This window comes from Ylistrum balloti, unplaced genomic scaffold (genome assembly GCF_031769215.1).
Source record: "Ylistrum balloti isolate Yb309-2 unplaced genomic scaffold, AGI_CSIRO_Ybal_v1 Utg369790, whole genome shotgun sequence".
In the NCBI taxonomy this organism is placed as follows: Eukaryota; Metazoa; Mollusca; class Bivalvia; order Pectinida; family Pectinidae; genus Ylistrum; species Ylistrum balloti.
The window spans coordinates 1444048-1456098 of NW_026781974.1; the positions used below are offsets into that span (position 1 = coordinate 1444048).

General features: G+C 41.4%; 1 protein-coding gene across 1 annotated transcript in view; it reads left to right on the plus strand.

The window, feature by feature from the left end:
- Positions 1 to 6120, plus strand: part of LOC132544322 (metabotropic glutamate receptor 2-like) — a 39024-nt gene extending 32904 nt beyond the window's left edge. The window contains exons 2-5 of the mRNA XM_060207899.1: positions 1280 to 2665; positions 3283 to 4570; positions 4689 to 4895; positions 6086 to 6120. Of these exons, the coding sequence (XP_060063882.1) occupies positions 1280 to 2665; positions 3283 to 4570; positions 4689 to 4895; positions 6086 to 6120 (2916 nt within the window). The remainder of the gene's footprint in view (positions 1 to 1279; positions 2666 to 3282; positions 4571 to 4688; positions 4896 to 6085) is intronic.
- Positions 6121 to 12051: the final 5931 nt, after the last annotated feature.

The following is a 12051-nucleotide window of genomic DNA, read 5'->3' on the forward strand; positions in this document are numbered from 1 at the left end:
AGTGTAAGGGATTTGAGGATGGGTTGGTGAAATGGAGTCACAGTCTTCGTTCAGGTCAAGTTGGTAACAGATAGAGTTATGGCCCTTTATTGATGGATATTACAAGTCAGAAACAGCAAGAGTTATGGCCCTTTATCGATGGATATTACAAGTCAGAAACAGCAAGAGTTATGGCCCTTTATTGATGGATATTACAAGTCAAAAACATTAAGAGTTATTGTCCTTTATTGATGGATATTACAAGTCAGTTACAGTGGGAGTTATGGCCCTTTATTGATGGATATTACAAGTCAGTAACAGCAAGAGTTATGGCCCTTTATTGATGGATATTACAAGTCAGTAACAACAAGAGTTATGGCCCTTTATTGATGGATATTACAAGTCAGTAACAGCGAGAGTTATTGTCCTTTATTGATGGATGTTACAAGTCAGTAACAACAAGATATGGCCGTTTATTGATGGATATTACAAGTCGATGACAGCAAGAGTTATGGCCCTTTATTTGTGGTTATAACAAGTCAGTAACAGCAAGAGTTATGGGTCTTTATTGATTGAGATTACAAGTCAGTAACAGCGAGATTTATGGTCCTTTATTCATAAATATTACAAGTCATAGCCCATGTCAGACAATTAGCCCATGTCAGACAATTAGCCCATGTCAGGCTATTAGCCCATGTCAGACAATTAGCCCATGTTAGACAATTAGCCCATGTCGGGCAATTAGCCCATGTCGGGCAATTAGCCCATGTCAGACAATTAGCCCATGTCAGGCAATTAGCCCATGTCATGTCAGGCAATTAGCCCATGTCAGGCAATTAGCCCATGTCAGACAATTAGCCCATGTCAGGCAATTAGCCCATGTCAGGCAATTAGCCCATGTCAGGCAATTAGCCCATGTCAGGCAATTAGCCCATGTCAGGCAATTAGCCCATGTCAGACAATTAGCCCATGTCAGACAATTAGCCCATGTCAGACAATTTGCCCATGTCAGGCAATTAGCCCATGTCAGACAATTAGCCCATGTCAGACAATTAGCCCATGTCAGGCAATTTGCCCCAATTTGCCCATGTCAGACAAGGAGCCAGTGTGAGACAATGAGTTAATGCCTGGTAGTAAGATACTGCAGTTTTTTATGATATGCCAAGAACTAGCTAAGGCCATATTTGTTGACTTTCATTATGTGCTTGTTAATATTGCTGGAGAATTATGTAGTTTGGATTATGCTATAAATCTAGTACATTATCAGTATCTTAAGAATACTCAACATTGTCTTTTCCAGGTGACCAAAGTAGAAACTGTATTGATACTGATGCTGGTATCCAGTGTAACACTGATTCAGACTCAACTTACATGTCCGTCTGGATCAGGCGGTAGCTGCCAGTACACAAATATTGGTCTCGTGCCTACAGATAACCAGCTGCCAAACCAACACTATTACATTGGAGGATTGTTCGGAGTCCATGACCGTGCGCTGGATGCTTACTCCTGTCAGGATGCTCCGATACGTGAACGTGGGCTTCTGAATATGGAAGCATTTCATTGGGCAATCAAGGAATACGGCACAGGACAAAATATCTCCATTGGAGGAGTAGCCCTTGATTCATGTTCACGTGTAGAACAAACCATTGAAAACATTCTGAGTTTTGAAACATGTAAAGTTGGTTTTGGTAATTTGAATGCTGTTTCACCGCGAAACCTGCTGGCTTATGTTGGACCAGACAGGAGTACGGAGGCAATGGCTGTGGCAACGTTACTGAAGGACATGAACAAGACTCAGGTCACCCACGCGGCCACCTCCCCAGATCTGAATGATCCTGACATGTATCCATTCTTCTTAAGAGCTGTCCCATCTGATGAACATGATGCTACGATTATTGCAAAGATGTTACAAACGCTGAATATACGATACGTCCTTGGCGTTTACCTTGGTAATTCTTATGGTCGTGGTGGATTTGAGGCTCTTAAATCAAAACTCGAGGGAACTTGCATGGTTTATGAGACAGAGATGCCAGTTATGGCCACAGATGATCAGCTGGAAGCCATCGCTGATGAGCTCATTCAGAGGGAGGCCACACGATATGTTGTTGTTTATGCTGATGCAGCAAATGCCAGAAAATTGTTGAATGCTGTTCAAACTAGAGATACCACCAAGGTACAGAATTTGTATTTCATAGGAACTTCTTCCTGGGCTGATAATACAGCTGTCACTGATAATTTATATGTGAATGCATACACACTTGATTTGACCACACCTGCAGGCCAGCTGACAACTGATGTAGCCAAGTTTTACCAGTACCTGAACACTGTGAAGCCGAGCACAAACTCCTGGAACCCATGGTTTCAGGGTTATTGGAATGACAAGCTACAGTGTGGACAACGCACCTGTAACGAGGCTTCTGACAGTTTGACAGGACGCTACACACCTGATGTTTACGTCCCGTATACAATACTAGCTGTCAGGTCCATCATTGAAGGTGTAAGAATGGCTGCCTTGGCTGCATGTGGGAAATATGATCTCTGTTCCAATTTGTTGAACCAGGAAAATAGAGGCCAAAGGATTTATGGAGCAATTGGTGACACAACCTTCTTTAATAATAGAGAGCTTGCAAACAACTACATATCTTACAGAATCCTCAAGTTTCAAGTCAGTACTGGATATACAGAGGTAGGTACACACATACCAAGACAGGCTAGGTGATGTACTGAGGGAGGTTAGGTGATGTACTGAGAGAGGCTAGGTGATATATGGAGGGAGGTTAGGTGATGTACTGAGGAAGGTTAGGTGATGTACTGAGAGAGGTTAGGTGATGTACTGAGAGAGGTTAGGTGATGTACTGAGGGAGGTTAGGTGATGTACTGAGAGAGGTTAGGTGATGTACTGAGGGAGGTTAGGTGATGTACTGAGGAAGGCTAGGTGATGTACTGAGGAAGGTTAGGTGATGTACTGAGAGAGGTTAGGTGATGTACTGAGAGAGGTTAGGTGATGTACTGAGGGAGGTTATGTGATGTGCTGAGGGAGGTTAGGTGATGTACTGAATATCTGAAGGAAGGTTATGTGATATGTGGAGGGAGGTTAGGTGATATATGGAGGGAGGTTAGGTGATATCTGGAGGGTAGTTAGGTGATATTTAAAGGGAGTTTGATGAACCACCCTCCAGATATCACCTAAACAAGGATAATTATATTATTGGGAGAGACATATCTACAGATATTTTCTTGTTCTGTAATATGTTCACTGCTGTTTACTTTAGTGTTGATCTCCTGTTACTTAATCTGTTGTAGGTTGGGACGTATGCACCTGGTTCTGGTTCACCACTCAATATGGCCGCCCAGCCTGCCCTATCTAACTCCTGTCCGGATTCTCCCTGTCTGGTGTGTGGAGAAGTGCCACCCTCCCCCAGCACCACCACTGTCAGAACAACAGCGGCACCAGTGGTGACCACAACAGACCCTACTGAGGGTGGGAAATACAAATTCATAAGGTTTATGGCTGGTCAACACTTTACAGGTGTGTACTCCAGTAGCATACGCATGGACAATGAGTATGGAACCAGATTTGACATTGGACAGAAATGGATCATTGCTCTCGGGGTTCTTGCTGGCGTTGGCTGTGTGGCTGTCCTTGTGTTTGAAATTTACATTCTTTTCAAACTGCTTGGAACACGAATAGGCCGTCAGTGGAGAACGATGTGGCTCGGACAACTGTTGCTGTTTGGTATCTTCCTATCTTACCTCACGCTTTTTGCATTTCTGTTCATCCCGACGAAAGCTACCTGTGGAATCATCAGATTTGGAATCGGAGTTTCCTATGCAACTATTTACTCTGTACTGCTAGTTAAACTGATGGTCATTCTCACCTCCACAACGTCAGAGTCACTGATTCCAGGCGACGTCGAATCTCCAAATTATCTCAAGGGCATTTATCAGTTCTTGATGTTTATTTTCGCAGTTGGTGTTCAAATGGTCATCGATGTCCAGTGGCTAATCCAAGTGCCTCCAGAGGCAGTCAAGGTGATGACAAATGGTGGAGAGGTAGCCTGGGTTTGTAACCACTTTACATGGTCAGTAGATCATGGCTGGGGTGACATGGAAAACTTTGTACGCAGCGAGTTTGAAAACCACTTATTATCCCTGGTTTATGTCATGTTCCTTATTGTCATAACAACCATTGTTGCCATGCGTGCCCATGGAATCATTACAAATCACCGTGAAAGCGTTTTTATTGGGATTGTGGCGGGTTTCTCCATCCCCATCTGGATCGCTTGGGGGCTGGTTGGTGGCCTCAACAAGAAGCTGGATGATGGCCATCAGTTTGGAGATGCCTGTCTGGCGTTTGGGTTATTCATTGTTGCCACTTTGGCGTTGTTTTCCATGTTCCTGCCCAAGGTGAGACAACTCATCAATATGGGTGTAGAAGGAATCTATTTGGAGGACGACCGTGACACTTACTACAATGGATCAGTGATCATGGCTCCTCCCAGTTACAAAAGCCGGCCAAGTTCTGTTGTATACGCCAACTCAGGAGGTGTTTACAGTGATCCTATCATTATTGGTAATGGAGGCGACCCAAGTAAGTATCTACAGATAAGTCCTATTAATGTGTAGTTTTACAGTGAAGTTTGAAATGCTGTGCAGCCAGGAAATAGTGATAAAAATTTGGTAATATTTATCCTATTTCTGTTGTATAGATGCAGTTCACCTCAAACACCCTGGATCAGGGAGTACATTGAGTGCTCCCATTTACTTGAGGAAGGGAGATAACTACGGGACAGAAAGCATCAGAGGTACCAAGGTCCTCCGTGTAACTGGCGAACTGACAGGCAAAAACCCCAAGAAACCTTCATCTGAGATAGGACATTATAGAAAAGCACAGTCTGAGAGTGGTACCCTAAGGAGTGAGTTTAACATTACATGTTATAGCACTGTAATATCTATCCTGTCCCAGTATACTAGTAACTTTGTCCATGAGCAAACAAATGTGAAAATTTCCTCACCACCAGTTCTAGTAGTTACTTTGTCTGTCCACACATCTGTTAATTTTCATCCTCTCGAGTTTAAGTAGTGACATTATCTGTCCTCACATTTGTGTAATATTTATCCCCTTCAGATCTATTACTTACTGTTTTTGTCCACACATCTGTGTAATTTTCATCCCCTCCTGAGCTAGTTGTAACTTTGTCTACACATCTTTGTAATTTTCATCCCCTCCTGTGCTAGTTGTAACTTTGTCTACACATCTTTGTAATTTTCATCCTCTCCAGTGCTAGTTGTAACTCTGTCTGTCCACACATCTGTGTAATTTTCATCCCCTCCTGTGCTTGTTGTAACTTTGTCTGTCTACACATCTGTGTAATTTTCATCCCCTCCTGAGCTAGTTGTAACTTTGTCTACACATCTTTGTAATTTTCATCTCCTCCTGTGCTTGTTGTAACTTTGTCTACACATCTTTGTAATTTTCATCCTCTCCTGTGCTAGTTGTAACTCTGTCTGTCCACACATCTGTGTAATTTTCATCCCCTCCTGTGCTTGTTGTAACTTTGTCTGTCTACACATCTGTGTAATTTTCATCCCCTCCTTTGCTAGTTGTTATATTATCCACACATCTGTATAATTTTCATCCCCTCCTGCGCTAGTTGTAACTCTGTCTGTCAACACATCTGTGTAATTATCATCACCTCCTGTGCTAGTCCACACATCTGTGTAGTTTTCATCCCCTCCTGTGCTTGTTGTAACTTTGTCTGTCTACACATCTTTGTAATTTTCATCCCCTCCTGTGCTAGTTGTAACTCTGTCTGTCCACACATCTGTGTAATTTTCATCCCCTCCTGTGCTTGTTGTAACTTTGTCTGTCTACACATCTTTGTAATTTTCATCCTCTCCTGTGCTAGTTGTAACTCTGTCTGTCTACACATCTGTGTAATTTTCATCCCCCCTGTGCTTGCTGTAAATCTGTCTGTCTACACATCTGTGTAATTTTCATCCCCTCTTGTGCTTGTTGTAACTTTGTCTGTCTGTATGTCTACAAAATTAAGGTTGCCTGTCATTATTATGGCGACTAACTATACAATAATTTTTGTCTTTGCAGAGGCAGTTTCTCACCAGAATCTAGGATCACTCTGAGGTCCCCGTATACTGTTTTATCAACAGCAAGCAACATTCAAACAACCAATCACCTTTAAGGACAAGCCCTAGAATAAGCATTTGTCAACATTGGAACTCGTACAGTTTCTAAAGTCTTAACGAAACACTTGTTCGATAGAAACCAATTTCCATAGTGTCAATAATTTTTGGACAATTTTTTTATGTGTGTTATGGAAACATTTCTGGAGCGAGAAACACATTGGAGTTTTCCACTGTAGGATGGTTTTACAAGGGGAAGCAAGTCTTCTCCTACACAGTGATAAAAGTGAACTCTTTGTTTTATCCCAACATTTGCTGTCTGGAGTTTATGTGAAATATCTGACTTAGATTATCAATCAAGTGATGTATATTACAGCTACTCTGCAGCAATTTTATTAGAAAATGTAATTAAAGGCAATCTCTTGACTTTAGATACAAGTGTACAGTTTTTCTATTTCAAAATATATCATTGTGGAAACAACAAATACTAGGGCTACAGATAAAACCTAGGTAGGCCCTTTCCTGTATGTCTCTTGTTAATTTTCTTTCTTCTGCATCACAACAAAATTTTAGAAGTTCCTGTGTACTTGTTTATTGTAGAGTAACATTTCAGGATGGGCTGACACCTGTTTGACAGTTTGATAGTGACATCACAGTATAACAGCTGAGGTTCTTAATTATGAGCCAGACATCAGAGCCTCTCTTTAGCAAAGCCTGCTGTGATTGGTCAAATTCTGTTCACATTATATAGAATATATATATATAATTTTATATTCCATAGCATTTCTACATGTACATACAAACCCTATACAATGTAAGGCCTACAAATGCTGTGTACTCATTCCAAATTATATATAGGATTCCAGAATGTACACACATTATGTACAGGTACATACATATGTGTGAACCTGTCAGGTACATACATGTGTGAATCTGTCAGGTACATACATATGTGTGAACCTGTCAGGTACATACATATGTGTGAACCTGTCAGGTACATACATGTGTGAACCTGTCAGGTACATACATATGTGTGAATCTGTCAGGTACATAAATGTGTGAATCTGTCAGGTACATACATATGTGTGAATCTGTCAGGTACATAAATGTGTGAATCTGTCAGGTACATACATATGTGTGAACCAGTCAGGTACATAAATGTGTGAATCTGTCAGGTACATAAATTTGTGTGAATCTGTCAGGTACATACATATGTGTGAACCTGTCAGGTACATACATGTGTGAATCTGTCAGGTAAATACATGTGTGAATCTGTCAGGTACATACATGTGTGTGAACTTGTCAGGTACATACATGTGTGAATCTGTCAGGTAAATACATGTGTGAATCTGTCAGGTAAATACATGTGTGAATCTGTCAGGTACATACATGTGTGAATCTGTCAGGTACATACATATCGGGTACATGCAGCTGTTTAAATCTGAATGTACACATGTACAGGTATCCAGTTGTGTCTGTACATTTGAATACATGTGTATGTACTTGTTTACATGTATTGAATTGTGCTTGTATACTTGTGTATGTATGAGTGCGTATACTTCCTTCAGATATTTGCACATGTGGAAGATAAATGTGTATTTTGTAACACTTACAAATAAATGCTGTGATGTGACATTTTGAGGGATGCTAGTTAATGAGAGATAGCAATTAATCTTGTGAAACATAATGACCTTTTTCCTTTCAGATTTCTGGGCCAAGAGGAGCTTGTTAATTTGTGTGGAGAGATCAGAAATGAGAGGAAATCTGTCTCACATTAGATTCCTCCTCCTACCCAAGCTTTCAATTATCTGTAGTTTATAAATCATTCATCCCTCTACTCAACTTTCTCCAGGAAAAAAAAACCAGAAAAAATCCTCTTTATAGGACTATTTAGAAAATAATGTTCTCCAATATATAGTTGTGTGGATTGTGAATGTTTGATCTAACAGATAACATGCGAGATTGATGAGTGTGAAGTCTGACATTTATATATCATTCACTAAAATATGTATGTAAAGTTTAATGTTGAAGACAAATTTTTTCAGTTATTTTTATATTTTTGATCATTCTAAATGTTGCTAAAGACAACAGTGGCCTAGCTTTCTTGACTGGGATATCAGGCTTCTGTCTGGGACACTGAATTTCAGTCTGGAACAATTTGGCTTCAGTCTGGGACAATTTGGCTTCAGTCTGGGACAATTTGGCTCCAGTCTGGGACACTGGGCATCAGTCTGGGACACTGGGCATCAGTCTGGGACACTGGGCTCCAGTCTGGGACACTGGCCATCAGTCTGGGACACTGGGCTCCAGTCTGGGACACTGGGCATCAGTCTGGGACACTGGGCTTCAGTCTGGGACACTGGGCTCCAGTCTGGGACACTGGGCATCAGTCTGGGACACTGGGCTCCAGTCTGGGACACTGGGCTCCAGTCTGGGACACTGGGCATCAGTCTGGGACACTGGGCTCCAGTCTGGGACACTGGGCTCCCTTCTGGGGCACTGGGTTTCAGTCTGGGACACTGGGTTTCAGTCTGGGACACTGGGCTCCCTTCTGGGGCACTGGGCTCCAGTCTGGGGCTCTGGGTTTCAGTCTAGAACACTGGGCTCCAGTCTTGGACACTGGGTTTCAGTCTGGGACACTGGGATCCAGTCTGAGACACTGAGCTCCAGTCTGGGGCACTGGGTTTCAGTCTGCGGCTCTGGTTTTTAGTCTTAGACACTGGGCACTAGTCTGGGGCACTGGGTTTCAGTCTGGGACACTGGGTTTCAGTCTGGGACACTGGGCTCCAGTCTGGGACACTGGGCATCAGTCTGGGACACCAGGCTCAAGTCTTGGATACTTTCCTTCAGATTGTAAATTAATGCCAACTTGCCTAACATTCATTTTCAACAATATTGTCAGTTTGAAATATGATCAAATTTAATGTTGAAAATCTGGAGATTTTTTTAATGCTGTTGAATCTAGTTTACTTGGCCATACTACTCTTTGGGAAACAAATCTGGTGACAACTTGAACAAACTTTGTAACACACGGTGGCCATACTAGATTCCTCTGTACAGTATTATGCTTGGGTAATCAACTCTTAATTGATTTTTAATAAATGCTGGCTAATTTATCCTATCTTTGTTTTAGTGTCTGCCCATGTAAGGTTCTGTGTGTACTTAGTGCTTATCATGTTTTATTATTAAAGATTATACAGTAGAAATTGTATATATTCACCAGCGTGTAATTATTGGAGACATGCCGATAGCTAAAGGAGGTTTTTGTTTCGCTCTATCTGCAGTTTGAAAAGTGCGAAGTTATATCTCTCAAGTATTTTTACCAGAAGATAACGGCGCTTTCAGTTTGTTTGTCTCCCCACATATATATGTATAGCAATTTTGTTTCCACTTGTGGAGAACCTAGATTATTGTAAAGTACTGCTTAATTATACATACAAGCAGGTTTTCCATTAAAATCATAACGGTTCATACTCCATTATGCAAAATATATGATTTTTGTATGAGAAATAAACAAATATATTGTTAAAAATTTAATTGTTATTTTACCACACAAGTCACTACCAATGTGTATCTGACTGATGTTAACTCCCTTGATTTAGAGAACGTGACTGAGGTTAACTCCCTTGATTTAGAGAACGTGACTGAGGTTAACTCCCTTGATTTAGAGAAAGTGACTGAGGTTAACACTCATGATTAAGAGACAGTGACTGAGGTAAACTCCCTTGTTTTAGAGGTAGTGACTGAGGTAAACTCCCTTGATTTAGAGATAGTGACTGAGGGTAACTCCCTTGTGTTAGAGATAGTGACTGAGGTTAACTCCCTTGATTTAGAGGTAGTGACTGAGGGTAATCTCTCTTGATTAAGAGGTAGTGACAGAGTAACTCCCTTGATTTAGAGATAGTGACTGAGGTTAACTCCCTTGATTTAGAGATGATGATTGAGGGCAATCTCCCTTGATTTAGAGAACGTGACTGAGGGTAACTCCCTTGATTTAGAGATGATGACTGAGGGTAATCTCCCTTGATTTAGAGATAGTGACTGAGGGTAACTCTCTTGATTTAGAGATAGTAACTGAGGATAACTCCCTTGATTTAGTGATAGTGACTGAGGTTAACTCCCTTGATTTAGAGATAGTGACTGAGGGTAACTCCCTTGATTTAGAGATGATGATTGTGGGTAATCTTCCTTGATTTAGAGATAGTGACTGAGAGTACAAGTACAGTGTCTATCAGCCTGTCACCATCTGATACTACTGTTACCCTCACATACTGACTGCTTAACTTTATGAATGGTTTTTCCATTACTAATACAATATCCCTTGTTATGTTTATAAACTTTTATTTCAGCACATATTTCTAAGATTGACCTATCACCTTTAACTTTGATGACGACAACCGAAATGTAATAAGATGCAATACTTGACAGTATGTTGTGTTAGATGTATGAACTAAAGCTGTCCTGGGGTTCATCACATATTGTGTACACAATATTATTATCCTAAAAGCTCAAAAATATGGAGTAAGTGTGACTCTTGACGGGAATGATGAATATCTCCATGTTAGGGTGACACTTGACAGGACTGTTGGATATCTACATGTTAGGGTGACACTTGACAGGACTGTTGGATATCTACTTGTTAGGGTGACACTTGACGAGACTGTTGGATATCTACATGTTAGGGTGACACTTGACAGGACTGTTGGATATCTACATGTTAGGGTGACACTTGATGGGACTGTTGGATATCTACATGTTAGGGTGACACTTGACAGGACTGTTGGATATCTACATGTTAGGGTGACACTTGATGGGACTGTTGGATATCTACATGTTCGGGTGACACTTGACAGGACTTGGATATCTACATGTTAGGGTGACACTTGATGGGACTGTTGGATATCTACATGTTAGGGTGACACTTGACAGGACTGTTGGATATCTACATGTTAGGGTGACACTTGATGGGACTGTTGGATATCTACATGTTAGGGTGACACTTGACAGGACTGTTGGATATCTACATGTTAGGGTGACACTTGACAGGACTGTTGGATATCTACATGTTAGGGTGACACTTGACAGGACTGTTGGATATCTACATGTTAGGGTGACACTTGACAGGACTGTTGGATATCTACATGTTAGGGTGACACTTGACAGGACTGTTGGATATCTACATGTTAGGGTGACACTTGACAGGACTGTTGGATATCTACATGTTAGGGTGACACTTGACAGGACTGTTGGATATCTACATGTTAGGGTGACACTTGACAGGACTGTTGGATATCTACATGTTAGGGTGACACTTGACAGGACTGTTGGATATCTACATGTTAGGGTGACACTTGATGGGACTGTTGGATATCTACATGTTAGGGTGACACTTGACAGGACTGTTGGATATCTACATGTTAGGGTGACACTTGACAGGACTGTTGGATATCTACATGTTAGGGTGACACTTGACAGGACTGTTGGATATCTACATGTTAGGGTGACACTTGACAGGACTGTTGGATATCTACATGTTAGGGTGACACTTGACATGTTAGGGTGACACTTGATGGGACTGTTGGATATCTACATGTTAGGGTGACACTTGATGGGACTGTTGGATATCTACATGTTAGGGTGACACTTGACGGGACTGTTGGATATCTACATGTTAGGGTGACACTTGACAGGGACTGTTGGATATCTACATGTTAGGGTGACACTTGACAGGACTGTTGGATATCTACATGTTAGGGTGACACTTGACAGGACTGTTGGATATCTACATGTTAGGGTGACACTTGACAGGACTGTTGGATATCTACATGTTAGGGTGACACTTGATGGGACTGTTGGATATCTACATGTTAGGGTGACACTTGACAGGACTGTTGGATATCTACATGTTAGGGTGACACTTGACAGGACTGT